The sequence below is a fragment of the Elephantulus edwardii genome, unplaced genomic scaffold, assembly GCF_000299155.1.
Source record: "Elephantulus edwardii isolate Elephantulus edwardi_28Jun2011 unplaced genomic scaffold, EleEdw1.0 scaffold00057, whole genome shotgun sequence".
NCBI classification, from domain to species: Eukaryota; Metazoa; Chordata; class Mammalia; order Macroscelidea; family Macroscelididae; genus Elephantulus; species Elephantulus edwardii.
Window position 1 is genome coordinate 9565813 of NW_006399807.1, and position 16256 is coordinate 9582068.

The window sequence follows — 16256 nt, forward strand, 5'->3', positions numbered from 1 at the left end:
TTTAAAATGGGAAGGCTGGAGTTAAGTAAATGGTTCTCAAGTATTTTTTTTGTCAGCCCACAGCTTACAGACAGAAGCTAGTGAAAGAGAACTGATGAACTCAGAGCTGCTCCCAGCTGAGTGAGGTGGGGGATTCTGGAACCCATGTGCCATAAGAATACCCTCCAATCCATGAAACAAGGGCTCTGTTCTGAGACAGAAACCCCAACAGGCAGAAATTTAACACAGCTTGGGGCGGGGAGTGGTTGGAATTGCTCTATGCTCTAACATTGTGACTCTGGTTTCATGGGGTTATCAGCTCCAAAGACTTATCAACAGCTTCTCCTTAGCCCTGGGTCGGTATCTTCATGTAACCTCTGATCTTTGTGTCTCTGCTGCTATGTGGCAAGCTGAGGCCACAGCCTTGACAGAGCCTCATAGGAAGCTGCCTGATGATGACCTTGGCTTGGCCCCAAGTTGCCTCACCAAGCCTGGTCCTTATTTGTAACAAGGGGCAAGAGCACTGAGCAAACAGATTGTGAGGGCTGGACAGGCAAACTTTTCCTTAGAATAAAAGTGGTTGCGTCAAGTTATTGGATAAAACTTTTATATTTTGTCTACTCTGAGAAAAATAAATGTACTGGTTTCATCTCACAGAACCCACTCACTCAATAGTTAAAGGCATATAGTTAGTGTCCAAGGCTGGGTGACGAGGTAGGTGAATTGTGAAGGGTAGTCTCTTATGGAGGGACAAGTTACTTGCATGCAAAGGATGCTGGGATCTCTGATTTCTTGACATGCACGTAGAAATAAAGTTAGTGGCCAGCTCTGCCAGGACAGGCTACTGCTGACACTTCTCCCCCCATGAAGGCAGGGTTCTGGTCAGACCTCTACTTTTTTCCCAAAGCAGAGTGCTGGGAGGGGGCTTCCATGCCTTTTTCATCCCTGCCTCTCTCCCTTTGCCTGCTCAGACCTGAAACCGTGGGGTGACGCCGCCTAAATCACTAGGAAGTTTCAGCCCCCTAAAAGACCCGGAGGATCAATTTCAGAGGTGTGCCTTTAATGAAGCCACAGAGCCTCCCACTAAACATATGGGAAAATGCTGCCACCTGGTGTCCTTCCTGGCAACTGACAGTAGACTGTGATCCCACCCCCACCCCGCCCTCGTTTTTCAATTTAATTCAAATCGCAAGAATGTTCCGGAACTTTAGCTGGGTCCCCTGCCCTGTCCTGGGGTTAAGGACAGGAGTCATTTGGGGAAGAGGAAAGCTTACAGTATTACATAAGAGAGCCTTACCCACAAATTAGTTGCAAGAGTTTCTAAAACTGTATCACAAAAACCAAAACAGCCCATGTAAAATTACTCTGATGTACAGAAATTAAGTATAGCCTAACTTTGTCTTAAACACTTTTTACCCACCATTTACTGTGGGCAGAAGGTTCCCTCAGAGGAGCCTGCTTTTGGCTATGACTGACGAAGGGATGGATGTAGAGCTGGACCGACTCTCACAAATCTTTCACCCCAAATCTCCGAGCGCTTGTGTTGAGAGGCTGTACCCAGGGACATCCAACTGGCTCCTGTCAAAACTAGAATTAGAATGAGGTGTGCAAAGTCCTACAGTGAGAGCATTTTCTCACTCAGGGTGGGGCCTCAAAAGGTCACAAAGAGTTCAATTAAGTCAGTCTCCCCTCCTTCCGGCACTAAAATATTTCCTCATCATACCAAGTTTGATTAATCTTATTCAATAAACAGCTCAGTAGATGTATCATTTATTGACATTTTTAGTATTTAGGGGTGTTGTGGAGATAATTCTTTGTGTCTCTGAACTATCAGAAACTATCTCTGTCTTGGCCGTCATAGATCTTCTTCATCTTCATCATGTTCATCACTGCCATTCTTACATGTGAAACACGACTGGAGCTGTGAGAAGTTTACACTATGCAAGGAGTTAATACTTCTGTTACTGTTATTATGTACCACCAAGTCAGAACCAAGTCATAGCTGACCTTCAAGTGGGTTTTCAGAGGCAGTTAACCGCATGAGAGGAGTGTAAAATCTAAAGACAAGATTTCTGATAAATATTCATCACAAAAATACCTATAACTACTATAATATACACATGGTTTATATGATGATGTGTGGAGCAAGAGAGACATGTATATGTGTATGTATCTGTTTATGCCAGTCACTGATTGCTGTTGTTGTTGTTGTTATGTGCCGTTGAGTCGTTTGCGACTCATAGTGACCCTATGTACAACAGCCCCTGCGTACAACAGCCCTAATTTCTGCCCTGTCCTGTGCCAATCTCACTATCTCTGACACACCTACCCCCAAAGGCAGGGAGTAAAGCACAGCACCTCAGAAGACCCTCAGTCAGTGCCCACTTAGGTAAGATGAATATTTGATATTTTAGAAAATAATTTATAAGCAACGCCTTTGGAGGGGTTTTTCCAAATATTGTTTATTTGATGGAGAATTTCAATAGTACTTCTATCAAGCTTCACTCCTTTTCTGTGATTTCATGTCTTGCTTCTTAAAACAGGCTCTCAACTTATTGTGTCACACAATTGGCAGTCACAAAGTGGAGATCTCTGCTCCCTTCACATGTGGCCTGTTCCCTTCTAAATGCCCATGAAGCCATCTTCCCGGGGTAGAAGTCCACTTCTGTTACAACATCTGTTTTGACTTCTATGACTTGTAGGTTCAAGTGGTCTTGCTAGTGGTAAAATGTGGGTGGGGAAAAGGGGACTATGTGCCCTGCTGAGGTAAGTGGTCTACAGAAACTAAGAGATGGACTGGTGAAATCAGTTACTCCCTTTCTCCTTCCCCCCATGACCTCCAAGCCCCAGCTAGAACCCTTTCACTCTACGCCTCACTCATTTTGTCTCTTCGTTCCACAGAAATCACCACCCAGTGCAAGCCACCCTCCTAAAATCAAGGTGAAGAGCTCACCTCTGATTGAAAAGCTTCAGGTAAGTGCAGGATGTCCATTGTCTGCTTGTAAAAAAAGTGAAGGCAGCATGGAGATGGCCGAATCTGACCTCTGTTAACTTCACAAAAGGAACTGTCCCTGTCAGCAACATCCACAGTATCAAACCAGTTGCATAAGGTTAGACATGGCCTTCACGCTCCCATACCTGCTTCTGCTAACTCCAACCCCATTCAAACTGCTCTACTGCTGGATCTGGGGTCCATGGCAATGGCCACCCAGATATCACAGACCTATACTTACATGGTTACAGGGTCTACTAGCAAAGTTAATGGGTTACAATTTAGTTTGGTAGCAGGATATAATTCCTCAGTCAGGACATCTTAAGCACACTTGCAGGCCCTTTGACCTTCAGCTTCACAGTTCAGGTCAGTGTGAAAATGTTCCCTTGTTGTTGTTGTTATGTGCTTTTGAGTCCTTACAACTCATAGTAACATTATGTACAACAGCTATGAAGTCTGTTCTATCCTGAGACCTCATTGACACACCTACTCTCATGACCCCAGTCACTGAGTCAGTCCATCTCATCCATGGTCTTCCTCTCCTGCGCTGTCCCTCCACCCTTCCAAGCATGACGTCCCTCTCCAAGGACTGGTCCCTCCTTGCAACACACCCGAAGCATTTCAGATGAAGCTTCAAAATCCTTGCCTCTGAGGAGAAGCCTGGTTTCATCCTCTCCAGGACCAACCTGTGTGTGCTCCTAGGCATACATGGGATATTCAATACTCTTTTCCAGCACCACAGCTCAAAGGCATCAATTGTCCTCTCATCCCTAGTCATTTATCCAGCTCTTATGTTCCCGTAAGTACTGCCACTTACAATACTTTCCCTCAGTCCTCTAGCAAGCTCAAGTGAGGATCCCTGGCTCTGGCTCCAGGGGTATCAGTCCCAAGTCAGCTCTGTTTCAAGTCAGTCTCTGGTTCCCACTAAGGCAGCTGCTGCTCCCCAACAGGTCCTGGTGTGACTGGTGCAAGAACTTCTGACCCTGAGCTCTCTGCTGGTTCCTTTCTGCTGGTAGTGACAGTCCCCTCTTCTGCTGCTAAACCTGCTCAAGTTCAAACTTTAGGATGGGGAAAGGTGACCAATCCCATAATAATTAGTTTATAGACACCCTATTTCAGAATCCCACCCAGTTAAGTGGTTAAAGTCAAAGCTGATGAATAAGAAACGTCTTTTTTATTATTATTATTAATTTTAATGAACATTTACAGAGACTTAGGGTTTCTTTCCAGTCATTCATTGTTGCACTTTTCTCCCTGCCCACCCCTTCCCCCCTCAATTCACTCTTCTCCTTGAAAAGTAAAATAAAAACTCTTTCATTGTTATGCAATCTCTCCCCCCAAGTCCACTCCATCATGTAGCCTTCATTCTGGACTCCTGTCATGACAATAATACCCGGTCATATATCCCTTTTAAACAGTTCTCTCCCTCATCTGTTTCAGTGCATCAGTACATCAGTACATCATTCCTCCCTCCTTCTCTGTCTTCCCTTAGCCCTGATGTTAAGTCCCGTTTTACAACAGTGGCCCTATGCAATATTTGTCCTTTTGTGACTGAGATATTTCACTCAGTATAATATCCTTCAGGGTCATCCATTTTGCATAATATTTCATGAGTTCCTTGTTTTTCAATGCAGCATAGTATTCCATTGTGTGACTATTCCAGAGTTTCTCTATCCATTCATTTGTTGATGGGCACTTGGGTTATTTCCAGCTCTTTGCTATTGCTAACAAAGCCGCAATAAACATGTATGTACAGAGACTGCTTTTTCAGAAGCAGATCACTAGACATTCCTTCCAGGGCACCTGGGCTCAAACCACCAGCATTTAGGTTAGTAGCCAAACACATTAATCCTTTGCACCACCCACTGTCTCCTCAAGCTGTACTCAAACAACTCATTGCATCAAGTCTGAACTGATTATTGCTTCCCCAGCAATGGGTTTTTAGAGGCTGTAAATCTCATAGGGTCGGGGTGGAGGGATATTGCCCATCTTTCTCCTGCAGAGGTCCTGGTAGACTTGGACCTTCTGCCTTTGGGTTGGCAGAGCAACTCTTTACTCCGTCCATAGGCTACCAGAACTTGAAAATGCAGAGGGACAGGAAAGAGCATTACCCCTCTGTGGTGCTACAGAGGTTCCAGAATGCCTGTTTAATTCCCTCAATTACCTTCCTGCACCAACACTCTCTCCATAGGACCATCTGTCTCTTCCCTCAACAAATTCATAACCTCCTTTGATTTGGATTACCTCTGGGTAAACTATCCTCTTTGGTTGCCCTTATGGTTTATTTTAACTGCTTTACCATTCTGTGATACCCCAAGTGTGATTTGTTCAGGTGCCTCTCTCTTGGTATAGCTCAACCATCTATGTATCACCACTATTATTACATTTACAAGAGAGAACCTGGCATCTTAAGGCTTGAGGAACAAGAGCTCTGGCTTGTTCTCAGGGCAGATCCAGCAGCCACATTCCTAATTTATTCACTGAGAACAATATTGAACAGTTAGGTCTGTTGTTGAGGAAAAATTGCATGTCTGGCAAACAGTGGGCATCCAGTAACTAGCAACTATGATTGACTCTGAGGAAGAGGGCATACTATGAGAGCCTGGAGCCTGCAGGTACCTGCTAGTTACTGTTTTGATTACTTCATCCATAACTTGTGGCTCTTGACAGTACATTTTTGGTGGATCCACTTTGGTGGTGTCCATGGATTCTGGAATGCAGCTTGTTACAAACCGGGTAGCAGATGGCTTGAGTAGGCAATGTTTCAGGAGGAAGATGTGGGGAGACAATGAATTAACTGGTTGGGAAATAGAAGAAAAGTCTCATGTTGCCTGGGAACTGTGGTAACCTAGCAGTAGAAACTGTGCTGCAATCCCAAAGACACGTGGTTCAAATCCACCAACTTCCTAGTTTAAAGAAGGATTGGAAATCTCCTCCCATGCCATTTACTGCCTCTGAAACGCTGTTGGAGCATCAGCTAGGGGTCGGTTCTGACCCAGTGGCACACAGCAACACCACCACGTTACCTAGTCTCAATAAGCTCCGAAGACAGGTAACCAACAAGCTAAAGTAGAGGGTCTCCTCTCCTGTCCAGCCCTATCTGAAACTCCCAATCTTTTCTCCACAGGCCAATTTAGCCTTTGATCCAGCAGCCCTGCTGCCTGGAGCCTCACCCAAGAGCCCTGGACTTAAGGCGGCGGTGTCACCGATTAACAGCCCACCTTCTACTCCTAGTAGCCCAGGCGTGCGATCTCGGTCCAGCGAGCCCGAAGAGGTGCCTGTGAGCTTCGACCAGCCCCCTGAAGGCAGCCATCTGCCCTGTTACAATAAGGTAAATCCTAGATCAGAAGTATTGTGCTGTATGGTAATGTAGGGACTAGACAATCCCGTTTTCCCTACCCTCTTGCTGTGCTGGAGAAAGAGGGAATCATTTGGAGTCCTATTTGGAGTTGGATTTTAGCAGAAATGAAATGTGTCTACTCCTTTGCAAGATTTCCCTGTACTAAAATCACCACACTGCCTAGCCTATCTCTTTTCATTTCTCTCCCTGTAACTTGCCATCCACCCAAAAAGTAGGGTTAAGGAATGGAGTACTCTGTCTTCTGTGGAAAGTAGGATGAAGACTCAGGATGATACCAACTGGATAGAATTATGTCAAAAACTGAAGGCAAACAGCCATTCAAAATAATTAGATTAATTCTTTTAATTGCATTACAACAATCTGGAACAAGGGGTGCAATGAAGGGAAGGTTGTGGGTGAGGGAAGGGGGAAGAAAATGTGCAACAATAAAAAAAATTAAAACTTTTTTTTCTATTAAGAAAAAAGAATTGAGGGAGCTCTGGTAGCCTGGTAGCAAGAAGCTATGCTGCAATCCCAAAGGTGTGCAGTTCGAGTCCAGCAGATGCTTCGCTGGAGAAAGAGGGGCAGTCTCCTCCTATGCCAGTCGGATCCAATTCGACGGTACATGACAACAACAACAACAAAAACCCACAAAAAAACATTAAAAAAGAAAAATCGAATTGGTCTTTATCCACAACAGAAGGAGAAGGAGAATCAGGAACAGGAGAAGGAAATAGAACTTGTGGCTAATTGCTTCCATGAATGACTACCTCCCTTTCCATGAGAGCAGAAGAGCTGTTTTGTGCTCAACTATCAAGGTTGGACATTTTCATCAGATTCTGTAGGAGAATCCTGATGAAAAGGGAGCTAATGCTGAACAGAATTTCAAATGCGTATGAAATCCAGACTTCCTAGAACTATTGATGCTGGATGAATCCCCACAACTGTTGCCCTGAAATAATCTTTAAACTCTAACCCCTAAACATCCCTTGAATTCTTCTTAAAAATCAAACAATAATTTATCTTAACTAGTAAAGAAGATCTTCCTTGAACATCACACACTTTTAGAACCATCTTTATGAAATCAAACTAACAACAGAAACTTTCAAGACTAGGTGGAAACCTTTGGGGCAGTGAGTTTTTATTAATGAGAAAGGAACAGCTCAGAAAAGGAGAGTTAAAATGGTTATATAGTTCCAAGGATGTAATCAGTGTGACTGAATTTTATATATGTATAGTGTGTGTTTTGCTATATATAGTCTCGGTAATAACAATAATAACTAAATCGTTTAAAAAAATATATATGTAAATATAACTGCCCCGTAGCATTTCCAAGATTTCAGTCTTACAGAGTCAGGCATAGCTTTCTCACATTGCAGCTGGTGGGTTCAAACCACTAACTTTGCAATTAGCATCCAAGCACTTTAACCACTGCACCACCAGTGCTCCCAACAAGCATCACTAGGACTCTCGAGCATCCTGTCTGGCCTGATATGAAGGATCCTAAATGTCCTGTTCTGGCCCAAAGTATTCTTACTGTGGTGGTGGTGTGTGTACTATAGAGTCGGAACTGACCCAGAGCTGACCCTCCAGGGGGTTTTCAGAGGCAGTTAATCTCACAGGAGGAGACTGCCCATCCTTCTTCCATGAAGCAGCTGGTATACTCAAGCCTCATGCCTTCCGAATGCAGTGCAGCTTCTTGTCACTAGGCCACTAGAGTTGCCTAGTTTAAGAACATCCAAATTGAAGAACTGTTCCCTTTGTAGATGATAGATCTCGGTTCAGTCAATGGTACACCAATGCTTAGCCTGTGTGTTCATCAGACCCTGGACCCTACTATCAGAAAAGGAGGTACAGATCAGAGATACAAATCAGAGATGCAATACAGTTCAAGTTGGAGCCCAGAAAACCTCATCCAGAGCCATACAAGGCGCCAGGGTTCCAGGGGATCTGATTGCTGGGAATGGTTAATGGGTGTGGCTTCAGAGTTGACAATGAAGAGAAAGGGATCCTAGTTCATTCAAGGAAATCTACCTAGAAAAAAAGGTGAAGTGAATAGAGACAAAGTTGGTGGGGAGGGCTTAGTCCTGCTGCGTGGGGACAAGGCGCAGATCCCTCATACAGAGTGTTGGAGAGATTCCTGAAGGCAGACAAAACCAAAGGGACAGCCTGTCTTCAGGATAGGAAGGCAGAGGTGCTGTTATCTGGTCCCAGTATTGTAGAACATCAGTCTTCTGACAGATAGCTTGGGAGCAAGCAGGATTATTTCTAAATCCACTGGTTCTGAGGGCCCAGCCCCACTGCAGAGCTGGCCTGAGGAAGCTTCATAAACCAATAATTCTGTCCAGACGTCTGAGATGGAGCTCTTATTATTATTGTTGTTGTTAAGGATAATCAAGTCTGCTACAACTTGTAGCAACTCTGTGAACGACAGATCAAAACCTGTTAATCTGTGCCAGCCATTTTGTCAGGCACTGTGAGATGGAACTAGGACTGACGAACACCAGAATGTACAGCAATGAGAAAATATTTACAAAGTGTAATTTACATGAAAATGTGAAAGGCGAGTCATCAGAGTTAAACCGAGCAGCTGCCTGAACATTTCCATTGGCCCCCTGACACTCTGGTGGCCAGAGATGAGGCTGTACTCTGAGATGGACACGTTTCCCACAGGGAAGAATATTTCAGGCAGCTCTGCTGGGTGTTTCCTTAGATAAACTTTCTGGCAATGGTGGGTCTGCCACCAGCAAAGCAAAGGCCACTGGTTGCCTGACCCTCCCAGTGTGTCAGCCAGCTTCAGGGGGGCTTGCAGGGTAAAGTCAGAGAAAGGGAAGAAGCAGGCCACAGGCTGGCCCCCAGCTGTCCAGCTCGGCATCCAGAGGTCCCTCTCCCACTAGTTGGCCTACCACTAGCAGGACTCGAACCTTCTTCTCTGTCAGGACTCCAACCTTCTTCTCTGCTGGGTTCACTTTTGTCAAACTGAAATTGTCAAAAAGCTAAAATCCATGACTCAGAGAAATGATAAAAAGTTTTTATTTCATGTTTATGAGGAAATATGCAAGTTGCTTAAAAATGGGATTTTGGAGTCATTTAACAGACTGAATGTTAGAATAAAGTGGCTACTTAGATGCAAAACTTAAGTGTTCCAGGATAATAAAACCATAGTTATATCTTTTTCTTTAATTTTTTTTTTTTTACTGAATTGAAAGCATTTACATCTGCAAGAGACAAAAGTTTGCAAGTTGACTTAAAATTTCACAGAGTTCTCGCCTATAACAAATGGTAAAGGACAGCACATTTGCCCAGAAAATTAACTAAAGCTTGAGTGGGACTCACTAAACAATGCTTTAGAGCAGCGTTGGGCGTGCAGGCTCTGGGTAATTTTTCCATACGTTTTCTTCCAGGTGAGGACTCGGGGCTCAATAAAAAGGCGCCCTCCGTCCAGGCGGTTCCGAAGGTCTCAGTCCGACTGTGGGGACCTTGGAGACTTCCGAGCCCCAGAATCAGCTCAGGAGAATGGAGCCAAAGAAGAGAATGGAGACGAGGTGTTCACATCCAAGAGCAAGACCCCAGAAACCCCTCCATCCAGCGAGGGTGTGGTGGGAAAGGAAGTGAGGAGAAGCCTGGGGTCAGATGAAAAGGGTCTCCTGAGGAGGACATCCAGCCGGACAGAGAAGCCTGAGGAGACAGGCAAGGCCACAGAGGAAGCCAAGCCAGGGGAGAAGGCTGAGGAGCACCCGAGCCCAGCCCAAGGGGAGGTCATGGAACCCCTCCAGTCCTCTAGCCCAAAGGCAGAGAATGGATGTGGGAGCCCCATGGAGGAAACCACTGCTGGAGAGGATGCAGCAGCAGAAAAGTCTGCAGAGGTGAAGGAGGAGAGGGCACGAAATGAAAAGGATACACCTGCACAAAAGAGCCAAGACACAAAGAAGCTGGAGGAGAGAGCTGGGGGACAGGAGGCCCCTCCAAATCCTACTGGAGAAGAGGAGGAGGGCAACCCCTCAGAGAAGCAGAAAAACAAGGAAAAGCAAGAGAAAAGGGGCGGAGTTCTCCAGACAGGAGGCCCCCCTGGGACTGAGCCAGGCCCACCTGAGACCAGCGGCGAGGCCCTGAGTGGAGAAGCCGTGCCCGAGGCCGAGGTGAGCAGACAGCTCGTCCACACTGGGGGCAGTGCCGGTGTCCAGCCGCAAGCGGGCCTGCTCTGCCTTCATCCCATGCCCTGCTCCTCGCATCCCATCCTAAGAGGGTTGTTTTGGGGTTTTGTGTTTGTGCTAAAAAAATTGCTCACCTCCTGTCTTCATTTCCAAGCCCCACCATTATCACAAACTTAGCATCTTAAAAACAACTGACACTTTTCCTCTTTCAGTACTGGATATCAAAAGTCCAAAATAAGAATGCCAGCATGGGGGTTGCTTCTGGGGACTCTGAGGAAGAATCCACCCCAGGCCCTCCTGCACTCAGGCCTCACATTGCACTCAGAATAAAATCCCCCTGCTGGATGGGCTTTTTGCTGCCTCTCCTTGACTTTCCCCCTGGTGGGCTCCACCTACATAGACACATTTTTCTGTTCTTCATATTCACCAAACTCATTCCTACCCTCAGGAAGGGTGTTGTCCCTTCTGCTTGACACAATCTTCCTTCTGATCCTCTAGTACCACTTCTTATCCATGGTTCAGATCTCAGCTCAATTTCTGCCTCACTTCGGCCTGTCATGGGCCCTGTAGCCAAGGGAACCTACCCACCTCCATGACTCCCTCTCATTCTTCTGTTTTGCTTTCATGGCACTTAGTACTGTTTGAAAAGTTCTTGATTCCCCTCCCCCTTATTTTCTCTCTATATAATCTTTTTTCATCCTAGTGTTTACTATAATACCTTGCACTAGACTATCCTCAATAAAGGAAATTTATTAAGTGAATAAATGCATTTATAGAGACAGCATCATGTGACCAAAAGAAATCATCTCTAATGGTGCAGCTACACGTGTGTAAGTGGGTTGGTATGCTTGTAGGGAGCTGTTCAGGGACCCTCAAATTATTCTCATTCAGACTGAATTGGAGAGAAGAAAGTGTGAGTCGACAAAGATGCTTTAGATCTCATTAACATCAGCTGTTCTAAATGAGTAATCAGGTCCTTTTAGCCCAGAGATGTCCACAGACTTTCCAAAACCAAATATGTGCCACACATCCTTCTTCCACTAGAAAAAACAAAGCAACTGAGTTCCAGCATTCACCTGTCAGTGGTTCTGACATCTTCTGTTCAAGCCAGGAGGCATCTGCCTTGCTTGAAAGCCTTCTCATCTGCCGGGCCTCACCTTTCATTCCTGAAGGGCTAAGAAATCACTTTGGTTGAGAAGCTAGCAAGAAACAAAGTTGGTTTAGGGAGGTCTTAGGTGGAGGAGGGCTGCCTACAGAAATACCAGGAGCTTTTGGACAGCTCACTGGTAATCTCCCCAAACCTCACCATATCTGCATAGTCGGACCCTGACAGTCTCAGGTTCACTCTGCCCCCTGTTCCAAAACAAACTGACAAAGATATTGAAATTCCATTTACTACACCTTCAATTTTTTTTTTTACTCTCTGAGATATAAAACTTTGATGCCATTTAGCCCAATTGCCTGGTTTTAGAGAAGAAATTGAAGTACCAAGAAAGGACAGGAGAGCTCAATCCATGTCGTTATGTTGGGTATTGGCTGTAGTCATGATAGAAACCTGCTCACAGAACACATCTATAACATTTCTTTAATCTGAAAGGAATTCACCTTCTTATTCTTCCTTATCTTTCTTATGAATGTCCGACAAAGTTAGAACCATTTCTATTGGGCCCAAAATGTCTGAGGTACTTAATGCAAAAGGATTCACCAGTGAGAAAATGTGTGAAGCCAGCCCTTTTGATCCTGGTGTCCCCAGGAGCCCCCATGTCTATCCCAGATCTTTCTTTGCATCTCGCAGAGGTGTCCAACTGCTCTCTAAAATCAGCCTTCTTTCTATTCCTAGTTAATCTCGATTTATTTCTTGATAAGGATGCTCTGCTGGCCTAGTGTAGGGAGTTGTCCTGCTGACCCGAAGTCCACCCCTCTCCCGTGGTTTTAATCCACAAGAGCCTCCGGAGGAAAGATGGGCAATCTCCTATGGAATTTACTGGAGGTTCAAAGAGTGGAAAGACAAGTATAAACAAATATAAAAGAGTAGGAAAAAAATGTAATGGCTTGGGGACCATCAAACCATGTGAAGCCCAAAGGGAGGAAAAATCTGTTTTCAAGAGAAAGCAGGAGCAGATTTCATGAATAGACCAAAGACTCAGATTATTTAAGTACTATAAGTGGTTGACTGCATATCGTATTGCCCATCACAAGTATTTTAACATTTCGTGTTTAGAGGATGAGCCATCTTGGAAATTTCCAACATGAGATAGGCTGAGCCTATCACATCACAACACTTCAGGGGTATTTTAAAGCCAAAGTAGCCCTGGGAAAGAGGGCATTGAATGAGATCCAACTTTGATACTTTGCTTAAATTTAACAAGTGTTTCTAACATTGATTATGTGCCCAGGATTTGTGTTGGGCACTCAGGTATGTCAGGGATAAACTTATCCAATCAAACACTTCGAGATATTTTGACATCATATCCAAGAGTTTGCTGCACTTACAGGAAGTGCAGACTTCCTGATTGCCCAATTCAACTGCTTTCCAAGTCATTCCCCCTGACTTCTCCACATTTGATTTTTTTCTTTTTGTTGTTTTGGTGTTGGTTTTTTTTAAAAAATTTATTATTAATTTCAGTGAAAATGTACAGAGACTTTGGGTTTCCATTCATTCATTGTTGCACTTTTCTCCCCTCCCAACTCTCCCCCCAGTACACTACCCTCTTGGAAAAGTAAAAGAAAAATTCTTTCATTGTTTTACAAACCCTCCCCCAGGTCCATTCCACTATGCAGCCTTTGCTCTGGACTCCTTTCATGACAAAAATACCTAATCACATATCCCTTTTAAGCAGTTTTCTCCCTCATCTGTTTCAATGCAGTATACATTATTTATCCCATCTTTCTCAGTCTCCTCCCAACCCCGAGGTCAGTCCTGTTTTACAACAGTGGCACCATGCAGTGTTTGTCCTTTTGTTACTGAGACATTTTACTCAGCATAATGTCCACCAGGGTCACCCATTTTGAATAATATTGCATGAGTTCCTTGTTTTTTAATGCAGCATAGTATTCCATTGTGTGAATATACCACAGCTTCTCTATCCATTCGTTTGTTGATGGGCACTTAGGTTGTTTGCAACTCCTTGCTACTGTGAACAAAGCCGCGATAAACATGGGTGTGCATCCACATTTGATTTTGATTCATTTCTCCCTCAGCTGTGATGACGCAGCCCCCTCTGGACATTCCTCGTTGCCTCTTTAACTATCTGAGTATTTCCTCCTTCCTTCCTTCGCTCTCTGGGTTAACTAGAGACACACAGTTTTTGGTGCTTGAACTTCCTCAATTCTCTTGGGACCACACTCCCTCCATTCCCACCTCAGCTCCTCCCTTAGCCTTAGTGCTTGTCAGTCACTGTACCATCTGTGTCTCTGCCCCACCCAGACCCTCATCCAAGGCCAGCCGTTTAAGTACTGTCTTTCTGCTCTTAATCTCCCACTTGATTCTCACTGGCTTTCTTCATCATAATCCTTAAAGGAAATTACTCATTACTCTGCCCCTACTGTCTTTGGCTGGTGGAACTCGGTAGAACCAAGCTGCAGGATCTGTATAAGCTATTACCAGTGCAACAAGGCTGTTACCCAGAAATCCTCTCACTGCATCTCTGGTAGTCTTCAGTTTTGAATCCCCAGTCTTACCTCGTCCTTTGAAAATGGCTTCATCTTTTCCTTGACTCAGTCCCCTTCTTCCTGATAAGATAACCTCTGTTGTCTACCCTACTTTATCTTCCATTCCTACTGACATTTTCTGAAAAATTTTATAGTATATTTGTAGGGATGATGGTGTGCATTTTAAATAAGGGGTTAGCTCAGAGATTCTCATTCTTTTATTCTAATTCTAGCTCCTCTTTGCTTTATGCCTGTCTGCTTCATTCATATCCTACTCACCCCTGTTAGCTACGTAGCCTAAGGGAAGTTGTTTATATATCTGGGCCTTATTTATCAGCTATAAAATGTTGTTGTTGTATACCTTAACCAGCCCATAGCTGCCCCTCCAGTCAGATTTCAGGGGCAGTTAATCACAGGAGAGGAGATTGCCCATCATTCTCCTGTAGAGCAGCTGGTGGATTCGAACCACGTGCTTTGAGGATTGCAGCAGAACTTCTTACCACTAGGCCACCTGAGCTCCCTCACCTATAAAATAGGATTTGTAAAAGCTATTGAATGTTGTTGTTGTGTACCATCGAGTCTGAACCAATCCATAGCTGACCTTCCGGTGGGTTTTCAGAGCCACTTAATCCCATGGGAGGAGACTGCCCATCTTTCTCTGGAGCAACTGATGGATTTGAACTGCCTGCCTTCGGGGCAGTGCGCCCTTGCTAGTGAATAGATATGTATATTGTTATCACCATAACTTTTATTGTGCAACACTGAGTTGAGTCCATTCCAACTCACAGTGGCCTGTATGAAAGGTTAGAACTGTCCCAGAGGGTTTCCTGGGCTATAATCTTAGGGAGTCAGATCACCTGATGTGTTTCTCCTCAGAGATGCAGGATGAGTTCCAACTACCAGTTGGCAGCTGAGGCGTTAACCACTGCAGCACCTGGACTCCTTGCCGTAATCACTACTATTACCATTGCCTGATCCAGCAGCCCTAAGCACCTATTCCAAGGGTCAGAGTATTCCCCATCTCTGATTCACTCTTTCCTCCTCTGTCCACAGGATGACACCCTTGTCCAGGACACTAAGATGTGAAGAGGGGCTGATTGTGCCCTCATGATGAAGCCGCTGGAGACATCTCTTTGGAAGTAACAGTGACAGCAGTAGCATGAGCAAATGACGCCCTCAAAGAAGCAGGCTGCTGAGGGTTCAGGGTCTCCTGCAGACAGACACAGGGTGCTTTGTTCCCCCGCCTCTGAATGGTCCCTCTCAGATGAAGATCCATTCGGAGTGCAGCAGACTATTTATACGCTTGAGTTTGGGTCAGCATGTCATGTGATGGACTTGGTTTAAAACAAAAGAACTTATTTAAAATAATTTACTATGATGACAACTCCCCAGGGACACTGGTCCTCCCCCTGGAGCCCCAGACACTCTCTGCACCCACTTCTCCATACAGCTGACCTCTGAACTCTACTTGGACTTAGCTTATCAGATTCGGCTTGTGAAATCATCGCCTTTTTGTAACTAACAGTTCTGGAATTCTTAAGATTCTCAAATTGGAAGTGAAAACAAATTTCTGGGTGACCAGAAACAAAAGAAAATAGTAGTGCTAAAAACTACCAATCCTTCTAAATTGCTGAAGGCCTCATTGTATTCAGACTCAAAATACAGCCTAACAGTGTTGTTGACATTCGAACTGGCCAATCAATTTTTAAAACATTGGGCTAGAAGTGTTTATTACTGAAACATTAAAAACTGTATGTGTCTATTCCAGCAACAGGGTAGTTAAAACTGTTTTCCACCAATAAAAATGACCATCTCAGCTCACCCCTTCTACCACCTTGAATAGTTTGTGGAGAAACTATCATGGAGAGACAGATGTTAAGAGGTCCTTCTGAGTTTTCACCACCTTTACACATCCAAAACCTGGGGCTGTTGAGTTGGCTTTATCGCTTAGAGACACTGCCTGGAGTTTCTGAGGCTGTAATTCTTTATGAGAGGAGACTGCTCATCCTTCTTCCAAGGTGCAGCTGTTCGATTCAAACTGCTCACCTTTCAGTCAGCAGATTGATACACCACACTCTATGCTGCCAGGGATCCCTCCCTGAAAGCACAACAGTGAACAATACCTGCCCACTGACTGGTC

General features: G+C 44.7%; 1 protein-coding gene across 1 annotated transcript in view; it reads left to right on the forward strand.

Annotated features, from left to right (window-relative positions):
• Nucleotides 1-15202, forward strand: part of RCSD1 (RCSD domain containing 1) — a 119437-nt gene extending 104235 nt beyond the window's left edge. The window contains exons 6-10 of the mRNA XM_006887449.1: nt 988-990; nt 2881-2952; nt 6099-6302; nt 9716-10450; nt 15170-15202. Of these exons, the coding sequence (XP_006887511.1) occupies nt 988-990; nt 2881-2952; nt 6099-6302; nt 9716-10450; nt 15170-15202 (1047 nt within the window). The remainder of the gene's footprint in view (nt 1-987; nt 991-2880; nt 2953-6098; nt 6303-9715; nt 10451-15169) is intronic.
• The last annotated feature ends 1054 nt before the right edge of the window (nt 15203-16256 follow it).